At 48.2% G+C, this 21,557-nt stretch overlaps 1 protein-coding gene across 1 annotated transcript in view; it reads left to right on the plus strand.

Annotated features, from left to right (window-relative positions):
• Nucleotides 1-21,557, plus strand: part of Sdk1 (sidekick cell adhesion molecule 1) — a 622,567-nt gene that overhangs the window by 342,499 nt on the left and 258,511 nt on the right. Inside the window, exons 5-6 of the mRNA XM_026789743.1 lie at nt 9,446-9,557; nt 11,445-11,635. Of these exons, the coding sequence (XP_026645544.1) occupies nt 9,446-9,557; nt 11,445-11,635 (303 nt within the window). The remainder of the gene's footprint in view (nt 1-9,445; nt 9,558-11,444; nt 11,636-21,557) is intronic.

Here is a 21,557-nt window from a genome sequence, read left to right on the forward strand (position 1 = left end):
GCTTCTGCCTCCCAAGTGCTGGGATTTAAGGTGTGTTCCACCACCACCGACTAGTCCACTACTTTTTGAGACAGTCTCTCTCTAGCCTAGAGCCCTCCAAGTAGGCTAGGGTGGTGGACAGGAGAACCCCAGTGATCCTCCTGCCTCCTTCCCAGCACTGGGATTGCAGGTACACACTACCACACCTGGCTTTTTATGTGAATTCTAGGGATGGAACTCAGGTCCTCATGCTTGCAACGCGAGCACTTTGCCGAGCCATCTCCCAGCCTGAATGGGAAGATTTGGAGATTTCGGAGGGTCTGGTAGTCTCCCTGCCATTTTTACTCTGCAATTTGCTTATCAAGGTTTAACAAAAATGGGAACTCTTTAGACTTAGTTTCTGAGAAGCTGCACTGGGATGTTCCTTTGAACTTTAGAGTGGCCAGACACCTCTTGTGTAACAGGCCCAGTTAGACATAAGAAGAGTGCATGTTTCATGCACATGAAAGTTACGTGTTGTGATTTGTGTTGGGGACAAATGACTCTGCATCATTTGAGTAAAGACAAAATGGACCTCATTATTGCTGGTCTAGCAAGAGGAAGACCTGGCATGATTCAAGGAGGCCCCACAATCTCCCCTCCAGGAACTAGCTTCTGGGGCTTCCTGAGATGAGTCTGCAGGGGCACTCTGCACTGAATGGGACCCTCAGATAGGGAGCTTATTACAGAATTTGAAACAGGATTTTATCCTCAAGGGCACAGGCCTGGGCTTTTCCTGACGATGTCCATGAATTTCATGAGGTGTGGCAGTCTTTGAAATGGTATGAGCTTGGAGCTCCAGGCAGGCTCCAGTTCCACACAGTGGGCCTTCCAGGAGAAAGGGCAGCCATCCCTCAGAACCCCCACTCCATGGTGGGGAACAGAGCACTGGCAGGGTGCAGAAAATCCGGGCACAGAGTGTTAGTAAGGAATCTGTTCTCAACCTCATAATAAATGTATTAGTCACCTGATCGCACACAGCACTAATTGTAAACATCCTTCCTGTGCATACACGCATGCATATATACACACATGTTCCAGGTAATACAGTGCTAATAGTGAGCATTCTTCCTGCACGCATACATGCATGTGTACATTCACAAATATTCCAGGACACTATTAGCAGACACTATTAGCAAGCACTAATTAGCAAGCATCCTTCGTGCACACATATACACGTGCATACACGGACCTGTTTGCTTGTTTTCAGTGACTCGGCCAGACAAAAGAAGTCCCACAGTGTCAAGTAACTTACCCATGTCAGGAGCCATGTTCTACCTGGGTTCACTAGACTGTGTGGGGGCATGCATGTGGAGGGCAGAGGTCAATTCAGATGTCCTCCTCTGTTGTTTCCATCATGTTTTCTGAGATGACTGCTCTTCCCTGAACCTAGCACTCACTGATTCAGCTGGACTAACCAGCTCATAACTGCCTGTCTCCTCTCTGCAATGTGGGGGTTACAGACACATGGCACCACACTTGGCTTTCACATGAGCTTCAGAAGGGCTACATGAAGCAGGAGTCTGTTTCTAAGACTGGGTCATCCCGGTGTCACCTGGCCACATGCCTTAGTTGGCACAGGTTGGGCTCATCATCAAGGGTAAGCATGTCACAAGGTCACTGCATGCCGTCAGGACAGTCAGATCTTGGTGTTCCAAGAATGCTGGTATTTAAGACAAAGAACATCTTCCCAATACCACCCGGGACTGAAACAGAAACTATTTGACCCTCCCTTCCGTCTACTCAGGGCTCCAGCCGCGCCAGTCCTGTGCCTCCATCACACCCAGCAGTGCCCAGCGGGAAGGTCTTTGGTCTGCTGACCTCCCTGTCTGGCATGGTCCTTGCCTGTCATCGACACTGATAGTTCCTCTCATCCTCCAGGATCTAAGTTCCAAACACAACCCCTCCCATGTTCCTAAGACCCACATCTCCAGACATGTTAGGCCACACACTGGTTCTGTGGCCTGCAGCCCTGTGCCTGACTACAGAGGAATGTGGAAGTTCTCATTTGTCCTACTGTGTCTGCATTGACCTAGAAGCCTGGCAGTTAGGAGTGCCTTGAAATTTGCATTTGCCTGTTTGAGACATTGGCTGTGTGTGTGCATGTGTGAGTGTGTGTGTATATGCACACACAAACAGGTGTATGGCTATGTATGTGCACCTGCACGTGTGTACATGTGTGTAGAGGCCAGAGGAGACCCTTAACTATTGTTTTGAAGATGTGCTCCACCTTGTTTGTTTGAGGCAGAATCTCTCATTGGTCTGGAATTCAAGTATGCTAGATCGGCTGGCCCATTTAACCCCAGGCATCTGTCTGTCTTCCTGGCCCTGTGCTCACCCTACACTCTGTTTTTTAACATGTCCTGGGGATCAAACTCAGGTCCTCTGGCCTGCAAGGCAAGCACTTTGCCAACTGAGCCATCTCTCCAGCCTCTCCTAGTCTTTACACATTCTTTCTAATTAAATGTAACCCCAGCAACCTCTCCTCGGTTAGCTTCTTCAAGTGTCAGACGGTTCATGTGGGGAACGATGGCTGGGATTGGGGTCATTCACCTGCTGTGAGGAGTTATTCCTGAGCACACAGTAGCTTCAGTAAAGGGTTTGCCTCTCTTCTTCCGAAATGTCCAGTCTGTGGGTGATGGTTTCTGTGACCTTCTGCAGAGCCCGTCTTCACCCCCAGACCCCCAGACCCCCAGACCCAGACCAGATTAGGCAGGTGCAATGGAGAAAGCTGCCATGACACCTTCCATTGAAGACCTGGTTAGGAAAGGAGTGTTCTACTCCGTTTCCTTTTGGTTAACTGAGGCAAGATAAGCTTTCCCTAGAAAACAGCTCTGAGTCAAAGAAAGTGTAGGGCTGAGGTGACGAGAAGTATCAGTCTGTATCAGTATGTATCAGTAAAAGCATGGGGACCTGAGTCTGAACCCCAAAACCAAGATTTAAAAAAAAAATCAGGCAGGGTAGGTAGTAGACACTTCCCGGCCACAGGGATGGTCCTTAGGCTCAGAGGCAAGCACCCCACCACTGAGCCATCTTGCTATCCCATTTTTTTTTTAGATAAGATCTCTGACTAGTTTAGAATTTTCCAAGTAGGTTTGACAAGCTGGAAGGTGAGCCCAGGGACGAAGCTCTGAAGTTATCTCTTACACCTTTTTCTAGCATTTGAAGCCATGCACCTTTGTACCTCACTGTTCCCACCTCTCCAGGGGGTGATGCTGTCTTCCTGGGCTGTCACTGAACATGTTGACGTCTGTAAGCCAGTCAGCGGCGTATTCAGCTCCACCCAAGAAACTCAGTGAGACAGAATTTCTTTTCCCCTCCTTACTTGCTTTCATTCTTCTGAGGAATGTCCTTCATACATTGATAGGTGAGTTTTAGAAAATGATTTGTTATGTAGAACATTGAAGGTGGCACAGTAGCAGTGGCAACTTGTTACAGAGTAATGTTTTATTAAAATCCATCATTTGTGTGTCTGTGTGTGTGTGCATACATGTGTGTGACATGTTTGGGCACAAGTGCCACATGGCACATGTATAGAGGTCAGAGGACAACTTTGTGGATCGGATTCTCTGCTTCCACATAAATGTAAACATGGGTTGCAAGGATTGAACTCAGGTCACTATGCACGGACCGCAAGCTTCTTTACTTGCTAAGCCTTCTTGTGGCCCCCAATGCCGATTATTTATATAAATAAATACATAATTGAAGATTTGTTGATCGCATGTCTTATGTCTCAGATACTTTCAGACTCTCAGAAATAAAGACATTTAACTGAGACCTGGAGACTTGGCTACTTGGAGATATAGAAGCAGGAAGCTCATTCACTATGGGGAGAGTACAAAGTCAGAATGGGCAACTTAGTAAGACCTTGTCCCAAAATAGAAAGGGGAAAAGGGCTGAGGATGTAATTCAGTGGTAGAGCACTTGACTAGAATTGTCCAGTGAGGGACTGGGGGTGTGGCTTGGTTGTAGAACTGTTGCCTTGCATGCACTAGGCCTAGGTTCAACAACCCCCACCACCACCACAAGGAGGAGAGGCAGACAGACAGACAGTAATAAAGTACTTCTGCTTTGTAAAGCTTATTGTAACTTTCTATACATACTCCTAGAGAAAGACTGTATTTTAAAGTCACAAAGGTGTGTGTATGTGCGCCTACGTGTGTGTGTGTGTGTGTGTGTGTGTATGTGTGGTATATCCAAACCCACATACCCCTATTTCATAGCCTACTGGGAACCAAGTTCTTCTTCCCTATTGCATTGTGGAATTGAAAGCCCCTCTCTTCAGCTCACCTCCATGTTCCTGTGTTTTTCTTCTGTCTGCCACAGTTGTCCACCATTGAAACTAGTGACATATCTGTTCCATGGTCAGAGTTGCATCTTTCTAGTCTGACTACAGATTGCTGATTGTGTAATTATTAGTGAAAATTGAGATATGTGCATAGAATTCCTATTACTTTTGCCATGCAAAGATGACCCACGTCATGACCTCATGGTATTCAGTGAACGAGCTTCTATTTTATACAGATGCTTGGTTTTCCCAGAGTTTCTAATCACCTTAACTTTCAAAAGGAGTGTGCACACATGTGTATGTATTAACTATATATGATATTTAAGTTTATATATGCATGTGCCTTTTAATATACATAAATACACTAAATATTACACACACACACGCACACAATTCACAATGCATTCCTGGCAACCAGGCATGAACTTGAGTGCTGATCTGAGGAACGGCCTGCCTGTAAATTACAGAGGACACGTGATATGTGAAGAGGTGTGAGCTCGAGGCTCACCTGTCGCACAGAGCATTCTCATTAATGTTTAAAGTTGCTGAATCAAGACTAACAATGGGTGCATAGCATTAAATTCCTAAAAAGGTTTAGAAGAGATTGCCATTTTAGATTAAGTATGTTAAATCTGTGTTTATATCCTTTAATTAAAAATCTAGCCAGGTAGTGGTGGCGCACGCCTTTAATCCCAGCTCTTGGGAGGCAGATCTCAGTGAGTTCGAGGCCAATCTGGGCAACAGAACTAGCTCCAGGACAACCAGGACTGTTACATAGAGAAACCTTGTCTCAGGAACCCAAGAAAACAAAACAAACAAATAAATAAACAAAAAGAAAAACTGAAGTAGAGCTGGGCATGTAACTCAGTTGATAGAGTGCTAACCTGCCATTCCTGACGTCCTGGCTTCTGCTCCCAGCACCACATAAGACCAGGTGTGGTGGTCCATGCCCGTAATCCCAGCGCTGGAGAGGTGGAGGCAATAGACAGAAGCTTGAAATCATCCTTTCTGGTTAGCTTTCTGTTGCTGTGGTACGCACCATGACCCAAAGCATGGGGAAGAAGGGTTTCTTTGGCTAATATGTCCCACGCATAGTCCATCACTGAGGGAAGTCCAGGGCAGGAGCCATGGAGGAAAGGTGCTCACTGGCTTGCTCCTAGGTTCACTGTCAGCTGCTTTTCCTAAACAGCCCAGGACCCTGCCTAGGGATGGCACCGTCCACAGTGGGTTGGGTCTTCCTATATCAACTAAAAATCAAGAAAATGACCCATAAACACATTCATGGGCCAATCTGATGGGATTAATCCTCAGCTGAGGTGCCTTCTTCCCAGATGGTCAAGTTGACAACCACAGTTTGCCAGCACATCCTCTCAGAGTTCAAACCCAGCCTGAGCTACACAAGACACACTGTCTCAATAAATAAGTAAAATTGGAAGCATCCTTTCACAGGGAGAAAGCACGTCAGAACAAGGTATATAATGAGCACTCTCCTTGCTGTGGGGGTGTCTGGATTTCAATTACTTATGCTCCTTTTATTGCATTGCTTTACAGTTTCAACAGTAACCATGCGGGCTTTGCAATCAGAATTCCTCAAGCCTCACTTTGACCTTGCTATGGCTGCTTGCACAGGTCAAATTCACCTTTCTGGTGGCCTTGTGTCTATATTGTGATTATGATCTCTATTCCTTTCTCCTTTTTTCTCCTCTCAGCAGTGTCCTGTGTGATCATAGCATCATCAGAAAGAACGCAGGAGCCAGGGATCGGGGGCATGGGACAGAGGACAGGCGTGGAGCAAGTCCTTCCAGTAACCCATTGCCCCCTGTCGAGTGAGGGTGCCCTGTCATAGCAAATTTATGTGCGCTTAAAGTAAGATGCCCAGTAAATGCCCTGCATCCTTATGAGCCCAGGGTGGGAGGATGCTTCTGCTTCATCTGTCACCCAATAGGACCAAGCTTCACCTGCTGTTTGGAGATGTTTCTCTCAGTGGGAGTGGGAATTTGCCAGTGTCTATACCCTCCTGCGATGGTCCCGATGACAAACCAAAGCTCACGCTAAGAACTCACATACAGAACATGGGAGGGACGATGGGGAGGAGCCCAGGTGACCATAAAGCAGGTGTATACTCAGTGTGGATGAAGGCTCCCCTGAGGCTGCATGACTGAAACTCCCCCCCTAGTCTTCCCTATATATACCTGCCCCATCCCCAGATCCTACGGCCATATACAGTTAGGACAGAATTGCATACACCTACCTGGCAGGAGGGACTGGATCCTCAGAGAAGCATCCCATGGCCTTCTTCACTTGCTTCTTCTAGGAAAGAATTGAACAGCCAGCAAATCGGGCTGGGCCCGTTTGCAAGCAGGCACAGCTTAGGAAAGGGGGTCTTGCTCTGCTCGGAAGATAGTGCTGTGCAATCGTGCCTAAAGTTCAGTCTGTCTGTGTGGACCAGGCAAGAGAGGTTCCAGATGGAGCCATCTTCCGCAGGTGGTGACCACCGCCAGGTGCAGGCTCCCTCTCTGCTGTGGCGGCTGTGCAGTGACTAATGACAAGGGAGAAGGCTGCTCGGTGACCTCTCACTCGCCCCTGCTGCTCGCCTTCACTCCTCATAACCACCTGCAAATATTAGTTCCCTATGTCATTTCTCCTCATCAGCGACGTTCACAGGTGACAAGCTGGGTGCTCCTCAGATGGGTGTTTAGTTTACCCTCTAGCCTTCATGACAATCTGACATCTGGCAAGCCATCCCTGAAGTGTCTAAGGGAGGGTGTTAACAGGACGATTCCCAGGGGAGTCCCAGAGGGAACTTCAGGAGCCTAGAGGTTGGGGAAGGCCAGGGCTGCTGCCAGCTCCCCGGGAACGTAGAGGTCTGTGAAAATAGATCTCCCATCACGAACTCAATGTATAGGATTAAGAAAATGTATTTGCTGGCTCTGCCTGCACCAAGTACTTTGTTATCGTTATTTGTATATGTGTGTGTGTGTTATGTGCTGATATATTTGTACATATGTGTAGGGGGTGTGTGTGCATGCACTTATGTGTCTGTGCATGTGGAAGTCAGAAGGTAATGTTAATTACCTTCCTTAATCATCCTCCTCCTGATTTTTGAGAGAGGGTTTTCTCACTGAACCAGAGCTCACCAACTATTTGGCCAAGTAGTTGGCTAGCAACCCCCAGGGATCCTCTTGTCTCTGCCTTCCCGTGCTGGGATTATAGAGACACACCCAGCTTTTTATTGGGTATTGGGGTCCCAAGGGTCCTCATGTTTGTGTAACAGTCACTTTACTGAGTGAGCCAACTCCCTTGCACCAACTTTGTTTGTTCATTTGTTTCTCTCTCTCTCTCTCTCTCTCTCTCTCTCTCTCTCTCTCTCTCTCTTTCTTTCTTTCTGTTTTGGAGATAAAGTCTTACTATGTAGCCTAGGCTGACCTTGAACTTGAGATCCTCCTGCAAAACTCTGTGTGTGTGTGTGTGTGTGTGTGTTTGTTTGTACAAGTGTGTGCAGGTGCATATGTGTGTGCATGCATGTGGAATCCAGAGGACAACTTTGGGGTGTCATTACTCAGGCACCATCTACTTTTTTTTTTTTTTTTAAGAAAAACAGGGTTTCTCCGCCTGGAGCCTGCCACAAAGGCCAGGCTGTCTTACTTACCACATAGGCCAGACTGTCTGACTTACCACCACCATTCCTGGCTTTTCTACGTGGGTGTGGAGATCGAACTCAGGTCCTTCCGCTTGCAGGACAAGTATTTTGTTTACCGAGTCAACTCCTCAGTCCCGCCGTCCCATCCTCTTTTTATAATTCCCATGCACCCCTAATGTGAAACCACTCCATCCTTAAGCAAGAAGCACCAGATGCAGCACTGGGGAGAACCTGTGCTGGTCAGAGGGTCCTCTTTACCACCCCTCACCATGGGTGTGAGGCCACTACGGATCAGAGCCCTCCATGAGCCCGAATTCTGCATAGCCGGACTGTCCGTGTGCTGGCTTTCAGTGTGAGGATCCAAAGAGGGCATTTTGCTTCTCACTCATTTACATTTGTTTTTCTTCCCGGCCGCTCATATCCACACCCCGTATTGAAATCCCTGCTCTTCAAATGTTTGGTCTTGATTTCTCCTAAATAAACTGTTACTAAAGTTGCCATGGTCATTTAATTTTGATGCTAACCATATATTTAGGGGAAAGCAGAAAAAAAAATGCATATGGCTTTTTCCTTCCTGTCTCCAGAAGTGAGCTTAAATTATTTATAGTTTGATACTTACAAAACGGAGAATAGACTCGGGGTGTTTAGGTAGCAGCAAACCAAAGGGAAGTGTGACTGCAGAGAGAACGGGACTCTTGGGTAACTGAACGCAGTCACCCAGGGAGTCACCAGGGCCGGTGACCTCTGTGCCTAGAGGAGTTCCCGACCTGTGACATATTTGTCCGGTTGATCTAGCTGGAAAATGGCGGGCATGTTATTTTTCTCCTTGCTGTGATAAGTTATCTGACAAGGACAACTTATAGGAGGAAGGCTTGATTCTGACGCACGTGAGGGTGAAAGCCCATCACGGTGGGGGAGGCGTGGCGGCAGCAACTCCACAGAAGGGAAGCAGGCTGGCTGCTGGTCCTGAGCTCACTGTCGCCTTTGCCTTCAGCCTGGGCCCGCAACCCACAGGTGGTACCATTCACATTCAGTGTGGGACTCCCACCTCCGCCAGCCTAACCTAGAAGCCCTGTTACAGACAGGCCCCGTGGTTTGTTTCCATGGTGATTATAAATCTCATCAGGTTGACAATTAAGATTAACTGCCACAGTGGGTATGCCAGGTGATCTCAATAAGCAAATGCTTAGATCAGTGGGGGGAAAATAAAAGGAAGCATTTCGGAACATTCCAAGCCCGTCAAAGCTTGCTGCTGCACATTGTCCCCACTGGGGACAGGTGGCCAGCAGATAAGACCGGCTATGCCTAGACTCCATCTCATACAGTGTGACAGAGGCCAGGGGTGATGTGAAAATACCAAACTCCAGGCTCTTTCGAGGCCTCATGAGGGTCTGAGCTTCCTCGTGGTGTGGTTTTGCATGATCCTTCTTCTGTCTTTTCCCAGTTACCCCACCTTCCATTCTGTGAGTTCCATGGACGTTTTGTTTTCTCTGCCGCAGGAGCTACTGACACCCATGAAGCCATGGCCCCTGTCATCGTGGTTGCCCCAGGCAACAGAAGTGTGGTTGCAGGGTCCAGTGAGACTACCTTGGAGTGCATAGCCAACGCCAGGTACAGGGTGTGCTCTGGGAGTGGGAACGTGGATGAGGCATCCCTCATCTGAAAACCCAGGCCCTGAAATACTTTCCAAATCTGAAACTTTGAGCCTTGACATGAAGTCACGGTGGAAAATTCCAACCTGATCTCATGCATCTGATGCAGTCAAAACAGTGATGCACTGAGAATAAGGCAAGGGGATTCCCTTTGGGCTAAGTGTGCAAGGTACAGAGGAGCACAAATGAATTTTCCATCTAGACTTGGGGTCCCCTCCCCATGCCATGTCACTCAGAATATACTCCAGAGGTGCAAAATACAAAGTACTTCTAATAGCTGGGCAGTTCAGATAAAGGCACAGAACCTGTACCAGAAGGCAGGGCGGTGGCTTAGTCAGTACAGTGCCTGTTGCACAAGCATGAGGACCCAAGTTCAATTCCCTAGACTCCCTGTCAAAGCGGGACGTGGCGTCTCACTCCTGTAATCCTAGCATTGGAGGGACAGAGACAGGAGGAACCCTGGGGTTTGCTGGTCAACCAGTCTAGCCTATACGGCAAGCTGCAGGTGAGTGAGAGACCCTGACTCAAAAACTAAGGTGGGTTGTGATAAAGACTCCCCCATTGACCTACCTCTAGCTTACACACACATACACATGCATGCACGTACATGCGCACACACACGCGTGTGCTCACACACACTTGACCACTCACACACTAAGATGAGAGAGAGAGAGAACCCAGATGTGTGAATCCCCCTGTGAAGAGACAGTGATGTGGAGAATGACACACGAGCCCACACTTCCGAATGCAGCAGGCTCATTTATCCTGGGGTACTTGATGTCACACGTGTGGGAACCTCACACTGCCTCTACAGTGGATGGAGCTTTTCAGTTTAGCTCCTGGTGTTGGGGAAATCTCAGCAGCAATGACCCAAGCTGTTGGGGGAAAGATGAACCAGGCCCCTGGGTACCAGGCTTTTTCTTTTAAGCCACCATCAGCTCCCAAATCATGTAAAACTTATTATTAGTTGTAAATGCTCTGTCTAGCTTAGGCATGTTTCTGGCTAACTCCTTTAACTTAACCTGTTTCTCTTTATTTACCTCGGGGCTTATTACCTTTCTTCTGTATATCTTATTTTCACTGCTTGCTTCTCTATGTCTGACTGGTATCTCTCCTCATTCTTCTCTTGTTCTTCTCTTCATCTGTTTTTCTAGATTTCTAGCCTAGATTTCTACTCCTATTTATTCTCTCTGCCTGACAGCCCTGCTTATTCTTCCTCTTGCTTAGCTATTGGCCATTCAGCTCTTTCTTAGACCTATTGGGTGCCGTAGGCAGGCAAGGTGAACAGATGCAACACAACTTACATAATTAAATAAACGCAGCAGAAACAAAAGTATCACACCTTTACTCTGTTAAAGTCATATTCTGCAGCATAAAAAATGTAATACATCTTTGCCTGGTTAGAATAATATTCTACCATACCCCGAGCAGCCAAGGAAACCTAGTTCCCTTTCTTTTGTAGTCAGAGGCATACCCTGCCTACTTACTTCCTGTTCACTCCAGGCTGGAGTTTAGATGGCCACACCTCCCATGTAGCTGTGGGTCCCCTAGTAGTATTTATTTTAAGCATTCTTTTCCTGGGCAAATGGAATCATTAGCACGTACGGTCCATTGCTGCCGCAATTAGCTATCCTTGCTCAATAGCCCTGAGCGTAATGTCTCGTTGAGGGAAGCCGTGAGGGAGTGCAGCTGTATCTGGATTGATTTTTAAATGTCCATTGTTCAACCCGCCATGGTTCCTGGTAGAATTAGCTTTGTCAACTCGTGCTGAAGACCTGAAATTATTATTACTGCCGTCTACATGATTCAGCACCACGGTCACCGACGCCCTTGCGCTCTTTCACAGGCCCTTGGAGGAGCTGAGTGTGCACTGGAAGAGAAACGGAGTTCGACTCACAAGCGGACTGCACAGCTATGGGAGGCGCCTTACCATCAGCAACCCGACATCGGCAGACACCGGGCTGTACGTGTGTGAGGCAGCACTCCGAGGGAGCACATTTGAGCCAGCCAGGGCCAGAGCCTTCCTTTCCATCATAGGTAATGCTCAGGCCAGCAGTGGTGCTGGCTGCAACCTCAGGTAGCTCTCCATACCCACAGCTCCAGGAACACAGGATAGCTGACTTTGTGTGTGTGTGTGTGTGTGTGTGTGTGTGTGTGTGTGTGTGTGTGTGTGCCTCCTCTGCAGACACATGTGCAAGCCAGAGGCAGACACCAGGTGTCTCTCCTCTGCTACCCTCCAATTTATTTCTGGAGATAGGGTCTCTTACTGGGACTCCGAGCTTGGTCATCTGGCTAGCTGGCCAGCCAGCTCCCAGGATCCAGCTGTCTCCAGCCCCAGTGCTGGGATTCTCGATGATCTTCCGCTGTGCCTGACTTCTTATGTGGGTGCAGCAGGTACCCCTGCTTCTGCAGTGAACAAGGCACCGGCTTGACCATCTCCTCCATCCCCACCGACTTTTATTTTTCATTACATTCATGTGTTTGTTTGTTGTATATACGTGTCTGGGGAGGGGATGCTCATATGCCACAGGGTGCACGTGGAGGTCAGGATAACTTGTAGGGGTTCTCTCCTCCCACCCTGTATCCTGGGACTCAGACTCAAGTGGTCAGGCTCGGCTGAGCACACCTTTTACAGCCGAGCCATCTAGCTGGGCCCCCACTGACTTTATTCTTAATGCACTAAATGGCAGTATGGCTGAGTTTATCTTCCAAGTTAATCCCGTTTGCTTTGCTTTCGAACACCAAAGTAGGAATGTCCCTCGTTCCTTCCAGACACAGCTGTACTTCTTACTTTTCTTGTCACTGAACAGAATGTATGACAGAAACAACTCAGGACAGGACAGACCTAACTTTGGTTTACAGTGTCAAGGCATGCCGTCCACTGTGATGAGGAAGACATGGTGGATGGTTTGGGTCTATCTCTGACAGTGGGACCTTGAAGGCCCTAAGAGCTTGACCCAAGTTCCAGCTAGATTATAACCCTTGAAGGTCTGTGCCCTATAACCAAACTCCACCAAAAGTTCCAATGTAGCCCAAAATGGCGCCACCAGCTGGGGACCAAACACTGCAACATGGGAGCCCATTGAGGACATTCATGCTCAAACCATAACCATTTCCCACCGTAAAATTTGAGGGTGGAGATAGAGCTAAGTCCTCACTGCAGACATCGCCTGCATCTCCTGGCCTTTCTCTTGCCCCAAACTTCTCCCTAAGTCTCCCTGACTCTCGGTCTGTACTCAGAAGTCAGCCCATGCAGCCTTGACTCCGAAGGAAATGGAAAGTACTGGATGTTATCTTTGGTCGAACTGAAAGGTAAGAACAGAGATAGTTTGTTTGTTTGTTTTTTAAAAGAAGCCAAAGGTGAAGCAAAATGCACCGGAGTGGCCTCTCTCTAAATACTGGGAGATCAGAGCCGTGGAAGCATGACGGGCTGTGGCTGAGGGATTTGTAAGCTTATCACGAGATTATGACATGGCCCATTACAGTGGGAGGCAAGTACCCACATTTTATTTTCCCAGCTTCCTGCACGGTCACCAGTCTGTTCTTAAAATGTCTGCAGCTGCGGTCCTGGTGACCCGTACTCCTCAGTGGAAGTCACTGCTGATGGAGGGTACCTCAAAGGCTGCTTTAGTTCATCTCCTATCTGAAATGAAAGGGGTTGAAAATGGAGAGAGAAAAAAACCTCTCCGAACAATTGCTCTTTCAGTAATACATTTTGCGGTTTGCCATTTTGCAAAATATGAAAAGAAAAAGCAGCTAGGTTCCGGTGGAATTAGCAAGCACTGAGGAGCATTGCATAGAAGGCCGTTGCCCTGAGTGTCCTCATGTTTGTTAGACATCAGGAGAGGGCTTTGTGCTTTAGAGAGTGACTCTGCTAAATGCAGCCTGTCAGCCCCCTCCAGAAGAGGTCCTGGAATGATCAGAGAACCTGAGCCATGGACCAGAGTCACCAATCACTGCTGATCCCACCCAAGCATCTGAGCTCTGCTCCAGCTGCCAGTGCTAGATATGGATGTGGAGATGACATCCGTCCTCAGCAGAGACCTCCATCGAGGTTGATCTATGGCCGTCTGAGCACGGCGCATTATAGATCGAACCAAAATTAAAATTTGTGATGTGTAAATCTCTGGCAGACAGGACTGTATTGTGTTAAAAACATTTTAAGGTAATTTAAACAAGAGAGAAAATTTATCTCCCTATAAACTCAAATGTTTGTCTCCGTCACCATTCCCTCCTCAAGTATTTAAATCTATCATCCTAACTTTGATCTTGAATTCATCGCAGAATGGGTTTCTGTGCTCAGCACTCATCATAACTCACATTATGACTTATAAAGGTACAGGAACAGACTTCCATTCTTCTGTGTTTATATGTGTGTATGTGTGTGCACATGTTCATATGTGCTGACATTGACTATCTTTCTCAATAACCCTCAAACCCATTTTTGAGATTAAAAAAAACTAGGTCTGTGTGTGTGTGTAAACCTGCCTGCATAAGTCTGAAGAGAGTGTCAGATCCCCTAGAAATGGAGTCAAAGACAAGTATGAGCCTCCTGATGTGGGTGCTTGGGACTGAACCCTGGTATGTTAGTTAACACGCTCTTAACTGGAGCCAGCTCCAGCCCATCTGCCTTGTGCTTTGAGGCAGGGTCTCTCACTGAACCTTATTAAGCAATTCATCTAGACTTGCTGTCCATCAGGCTCCAGGGATCCTCCTGTCTCTTCCTACTCCATTCGCCAGTGCTAGAGTTATAGGGGCACAATAGCATGCCCATCTTTTTACGTGTATGCCAAGGATGCAAGCTCAGGCCCCCGTGCTCTTGCGGCAAGCTTACCCCAGAGTCGACCGTCAGCCTCAAGGCTTCCTATCTCAAAAAGGTTGACTTGAAGCCCCTTTTGTTTAGAAGTTGTGACAGGTGGAACTTTGTGGTTGGGTCACACTGGAGAAACCCTGAAGAAAGTATCTCTGCTGATTCAAAGGGCTCAGAGATTGTCCCCAAGCCTGGTCGCCCCATCGGGGAGGGATCCTGGGGAAGTGTGACCAATCTCCCAGCCTGTCACCAGCAGAACTGGGGAGAGAGCTATTGATATAAGCATGCAGATGAATGAGAGCTGAAAGGAATCGCCTTCCAATTACGTGTGTCTCATACTGATGAGACGAGACAGGTGGCAGTGGCGGCTGTTTACGCTGCCTGTCAGCTTCTACTTGGATTGCTCAATTCCTGTGGTCTAAACAGGAATCCAAGCTCTGATCCCTGGAGGTGCCTGGTGCCCACCCTGCATATCCCAGAGCCCTGTCCCCTACCTCCTCACTGCTCAGTTGTCCTGCTGTGCCTATGCCTGACCTCTTCTACTCCTGACCTAGCTGGTGAGACACCACACCACTGCTCTGACGCTCAGAGGCTGCTGTGTCACATGGCCCCTGCCTCCCTGTGGTGCACAACTTCCCACTGAACCACCAGCTTCTCCTTGGTGGCATCTTCTGGGAACAGAAACCAAATTTGCCTACCATGGTGGGTGGGAAACACTGGTGAGGCTATCAAGGAAAAGCCCTACCCCCGATTCTGCTGGAGACCTGTGGGCTCTACTGTGCTGTGCGCAGCCAGTGCCGCTCTAGACCAGGGATTGACCATGGCCGACTTTGGTGGAGGCAAACCCTAGACTTGGCTGTGTCCGCTCCAGCTCTGAGCAACTGCCTGTGGCTGACCTTGGATGTCCACTCTCCAGTTTCTGGCAAGCTTACCTGTCATTGAGACTAGGTGTCCCTTGAGAACCTCCCAGACATCACTGTAAGAGTCTCAGCTATACTCTGTAGCAATTGGCACATGGTAGCAAGGTGTGTGACAGGGAGGCCTAAGTGTAGGCTTTAGGGCTCGCTTCTGGCTGCACCTTTAACCAAGTTTAATGGGAGTTGTTGGTGTTGTTGACCTTGGTCCCAATCCTTGGCGTGGGCCACTAGATAAGGCTACTAGCCCAGAGGCAATGGAGTAAGGTCACTGCAGAAGAGCTGAAAGGATGACCTCATGTGCCATTGGCATGCTCTGTCATAGTATATGCTGCATGGTGCTGCTACTACAGTGTGCACGTCACACCAATGAGTGCGCACATCACTTTAGTGAGTGCACACACCACACTCGTTCCACACTAAGAGCCAGGGTGCTCTTGACATCCATGAAAGCATCGGTGCTTTCTTCAGGATAAAGGATGGCGACCATGATAGTTACCTCTTATTGTCAATGTGACCCAAGCTAGGAGCCCCTGGAAGGAGTGTCAGTGAGGAACTGTCTAGCGCAGGTGGGCCTGTGGGCATGTCTGCAAGGGACTGCCTCAATCAAATTAATTGATGTAGGAAGACCCATCCTGAAAGTGGCCAGCACTGTTCCTTGACGTTGAGCCCTGGACTGTGGAGAAAGCAAGCCAAGTACCAAGCACGCATGCAATCACGGTTTCTGGTCTTGACTGCAGATGAGATACAACTGGCTGTCTTTAGTCTCTGCCACCTGTCCTTCCTGCTGTGGTGGACTGCAGCCCGGCACTGTGAGCTCACATGGACCCAGTCTCCCCGAAGGTGCTTTTTGTTGGGCTATTTTATCACAGTAATAGAAATGAAACCAGAGCAGTGGCTCTTACCAGTTAAAGCACCTTGGATCACTGTGGGGATACTTGTACCTCACGACTGACAGATTCAGCATGTCCTGCAGGAACCACAGTTGGTCTGTGGCCACCGCACCCTCCAGTGTCCACAGAGCTCCTTCACACCCACCCTGGTACTAGGAGTGAAGAGTGATTGCATTAGTGACTGTTCTCATTGTTGTGATTAAAAAAAAAAAAAACCTGACAGCAGTAACTTAAGGAAGGGGGTATTTCTTTCGCTCACAGTTCTGAGGAACAGTCAGTCCACCATGGCGGGGAAGGCATGGTGGCAGGAGTGTGAGGAGCTGGTCACATGCCATCCACAGTCAGGAAGGAGAGAGAGATGGATGCTGGTGCTTACTTTCTCCTTTTTATCTAGTCCAGCCTAGGGAATGGTGCCGCCCATGTAGGGAGGGGCTGTGCATCCCTCCTCAGTTAAACCTTTCTGGAAGCATCCTCATAGACACTCCCAGAGGTGTGTCTCCATGGTGATTCTAAAGCTGACGATGAAGATTGACCACCAGAGAGACCATTACAGAGGACCTGTGTGTTTCTTGTAAAACTATTCCAATTCCCTGTATACAGATCTCTCCGAAATCCAGATACTCTGTTTTAGAATACAGTGTCTCAGATGAGCAGCCATTCTGCAGCCGACACCGAGCACCTAATAGGTGTTTATGTCCCTACATAAAAGTGTCTAGTTCCTCTCTCTTCTTCTTCCCTCTCCCCTTGCTTCCTCCTTCACCCCCACCTCCCCTTCCCTTACCCATCCCCCTTGCTACCATCTGTCTTTCTCCTTTCTCTTTTCCTTCCCCTCCCTCCCTACTCCTCACCCTTCCCATTTTTTTCTCCTCCCTTCCTCCATTCCTTCCATCTTCAATCTTTGCCAGGCCTCTTGCCTCTCCTGATTCCTCACAGAGAAAGTTCTCCACCATAAGGGCTCACGCCATTAGACCTGGCCGCTCAGCTAACCCTGCTCTCCCACTCTTCCCATGTTAAGATTGATGACCTTCATCCGCTCTGCAGAGCTCATCATGTCACATACAGAATGTATAGGTTCCAGGGGATCTGGTGTGGCTATCCCTAGAGACCGTTCTTCCTGCCCACTACCGTGGACAAGGCACCCAATGTGTACAGTGACTGAAGCCAAAGACAGAATAGTACAGGATCTGGGCCTCCTAGAGGGAGGGGAAGCCAATATGGGAAATGTACTAACAAGCCTGGAATGCAGACTGAATTCACTACCAAGCCCAAGGGCTGTACAACACAGCCTGGGTATGCATTGACCACCTCTACTGGGACTGGCTCTGCAATCAGAACCTGAGCTTCAAGCCCCTGTTGAGTAGAGGAATTCATCCAAGGTCCCAGTTTGCGGCTATGTAGGGAGGACCCTAACTCTGGTTCTGATTACTGCAGTGGGGCTGTCTGTAGGACACTAAGCCCCTGTTGGCTTTGTCTTGACTCTGGGCTCATGCAGGGCATGAGACTCTTCTGATGCCTTTATCTTATCTCTGAGGACAGAAGTGTCCATTTCAATCCCCGGTTTATCAATAGTTAATGCCCATTACTGACCTGTGCCAGCTGGCATTCACTCTCAAAAAGTCTCCCATTTGCCAAGACATAGGCTTGCCCAGTGCCCTTGGAAGATGAAGTGGTAAAAAAGCATGTGCTTTAAATGACAGTCCTCAGAGTGTCCCCGTGTGGCTCAGTTGGAAGTCCTCACAGCTGCAGGCCTAGTAAATGCCCCACTCTGCCCTCCCTGCAGACCTTGTGGAAACAAGCAGTCACGGGTGGGGGAGGACCCTTGTGAGCCCCCTCCTGGCCTGTCACCTCACCTACCTGGCAGGCTTCCAGGAACAGGGTGCACCAGGCTGCCCCGAAGGGTCCCAGTTTCCTGGTGCTTTTCCCACATTCATGAGGGAGGTGCTGTAAAGTGGGGGAGCACATCTGCCCAGCTGTGAGGTGTACACCACAGCTGCCTGGCTTCTGCTGGAGGTGAGGTGCACCCCCTCAGGTAGCCCGTCCCCAGGGACACTGCGTAGATTCTTTGTCTCCATCCTCAGCCAGATGCCACTGCACAGTCCTAGGAAGCAGAAACTATAAATGACATCTGGGTTTCTGGGTAAATTTCCCATTACCGTGAAAAGACACCATGACCAAGGCAACTTATAAAAGAAAGAGTTTACTGGGGAGATTTGCAATTTCAGAGGGTGAGGTCATTGACAGGGAGTATGGTGGCAGGTAGATAGGCATGGCACTGGAGGAATAGCTGAGAGCTTACATCCTAATCCAAAAACATGAGACAGAGAAACTAATTGGAGGTGATGAAGACTTTGGAAACCTCAAAGTTGTAAAAGAGCAGCAGGCTGCTTCCCATCGCCTGAGAGGAGCACCGGCCCTTTGTTCCATCCTGCCCGGCTCCCGGCCACCCCGGCTAGCTTTACCCGAAATAAATACATGGAAACTGTATTCATTTAAACACTGCCTGTCCCATTATATCTAGCCTCTTCTTGGCTAACTCTCACATCTTAATTAACCCATTTCTATTAAATCTGTATAGCACCACGAGGTGGTGGCTTACTGGGAAAGATCCTAACCCACGTCCATCTCAGATTGGAGCATCATGGCATCTGACTGGCTCTGCTATCTCTCTCCCAGCATTCTGTTCAGTCTATCCTACCTATCTAAGCTGCTGTCCCTATCAAAAGGCCAAGGCAGTCTCTTTATTAATCAATGAAAGTAACACATAGACAGAAGACCCTCCCACATCACAAAGTTAGCCCTCAGTGACTCACCTTCTCTAATGAAAACACACCTCCTAATTCTTCCCAAACGGTGCCATCAAATGGGGATCAAGTATTCAAATGCATGAGCTCATAGGGAGGGGGAATTCTCATTCAAACCACCACACTGGAGAAGGCACTGTGGCCCTGGAGGTGCTGGGCATCCATGGCACTGGAATGTGTATGTTCTCAAGTGTGTCCTCTTGGACACATCCTGAGGGAATTACATGGCGGGAAGACAGCCACTTCATGCAGCATAACCGTTCACATAACATTCTTGAAATGAAAGTCTAACAAAAGTAGGGGGTTGGCCCTGGACCAGACACAGGGGTTAGGGGTGGAGAGCATCTTCAGGATGAAGGACCATTCTGCATTCCAGTGCAGTATAGACACATGACCCTGCATGGGACTAAACACATGTGCATGCACACGCAAGCAGAAGCCTGAAGGGGCAGTGAAGATCAAATCTGTTGATCACATGAGTGACAGCCTAGAGGTGATCAGACTTAGTTTAGGAAGGCGTTACCAGTGGGGTGATTGTTGATCTAGACCTAGGAAGACTTAAGCAAGATCTACACTTCAAGGCAGATACCAGGATGAGGTCTAGCTTTATGAACCAGTGAGTTTACAAGTCTACGGGGATTACTTTCAAGGCATGGGTGAGAGGTCACTTACAGGACCATGGTTGCCCCAAAAGTAGCCACCTCATCAAAAAGCATTCTAGCGTGGATGACAAGGCCCCCCCCCCACCACACAGATGGAGTCCCCACTTCAATGAACTTTCCACACTCTCTGTACTCTAGCGCCTCCCACAACCAAGAGACCCTGTTCAGCTGGGGCGGAATTACATGCAGATGGCTGGGAGGTGCCTGGAGGAGTGGCTGAAGTCTCAGTTAAGGGGGGTCTAATGACCTTACCTGCCTCCTCCCTCTACTAGGGAATGTTAATAGGCGTAGGAGCGTCTCTTGGGAAAGTCGTTTTGATGAAGATGATTGTAGTTGTTATCCTATGAGGACAGAGTTCCACGGGTAAACCCAGGAAAGGATACATGAACTTTTTCTGTATTTTTGGCTTGGAACTTCATCGTTACCTAAAAATAGGATGTTTGACTGAGGGAATGGAAACTGTAATTAATCATGAGCAAATGTTGATATTTAACTTAATTTCCCCCCCTTTGCCCTCGCATGCCTTTAATCAGGACCAGGATGGTAGCGATTGACTTTAGCATCCACTGATGAATATGGGCCGTGACCTGTGCGTAAGGTCCTTGACAGACTGCACCGCTATGGTGTTGGAACATAAATAGCGCTGCTAGCGTTAGTATTGATTAGAGAGACACGGCTGAGCGGGGAATATGTGTGTGCGCGCGAAGACCAGCTAGGAAAGCGAAGGCTTTAAATATTAGCAACATGCTTCCAAGTCCGGTCTATACACACAAGACCCCCATATTGGAGGGTTCTGCTCCCACCTAGTGAATCCACAGCTGTCTCCACAGTGCAAGTGAGTAGCTGAGGCAGATGTTTTTGCTCAAGAGGTCCAAGTATTTGCAGAGTTGATACCCACGTTCTGCCCATTCACAAGCCTTTAGTCCTTTTTTTCCTTTGAACTGGTATGTTTTCATCTCCACCCCCACCCCCCTCCACACACACTTTAGGTCCCACCCTATTTTTTTAAGAAGTGGTCAATAGCGGAGGCACACCAAACCTTATTATCCACATTTAACACTATTACAATGAAAAGAAGATGTCTCCAGAAATTAATTATCACGCAGAAAGTGAACACAAGAGCCTTTGTCACCGTGATAATGAAGTACCTCTGCTGCCTTAATGCCCCCTGAGCCCGGCCATGCCTCTGCTGAATTCTGCTGAATAAACTGCAGAAAATATTGGAATTTATGGTCCCAGGAAACCATTGTCTGATACAGCCACTGTTTCCTGTGGCCCACGCAAGGGGAGCGTCTACAGAACAGAACTGCTCGGGAGTTTCCCTCACTGCTAAGGATGGATGAGAGTCTCTGGACCCATACTCCCACCACTCCGCCACCCCTTCACCACCACTGTTTTGCATTCCATCGACATGTTAAATTTATGTTTTGGCGGAGAACTACTAAGACTTAAAAAAAAATACTAGGCTGCACGCTCCTTGCTATGGGCCTGGCCCCTTGTTATGGGCTATTCAACATGCTTCGCATTGGTGTTTAGTTTAGAGATGGAAACGAACATGCCTATAAAGTACTGTGCTGTAAATATACCTTTACGAAGCTCTTGGGATGTCCTTTCTAAAACGTGAATTAAGATATGCCGTGATTTCAAGCCCACAAACTGAGAAGTAGCCATCGCCCTGAGTGGTAATTTGCTTTCTGGAACCTTAGAATATTAATCGCCTTTGTCTGCTGCTCCCCAAATTTGAGTTTGTGAGTGTGGTGGTGACTGGTGATGACGTGTTTAGAAAAAAAAAAAGATGTAAGATCTCAGATTTGGAACTGGGGAGATGACTTGGTCCATAAGTACTTGCCGCACATTCTGAGGACCTGAGTTAAGGCCC

This window comes from Microtus ochrogaster, unplaced genomic scaffold (assembly GCF_000317375.1).
Source record: "Microtus ochrogaster isolate Prairie Vole_2 unplaced genomic scaffold, MicOch1.0 UNK27, whole genome shotgun sequence".
Lineage (NCBI taxonomy): Eukaryota > Metazoa > Chordata > Mammalia > Rodentia > Cricetidae > Microtus > Microtus ochrogaster.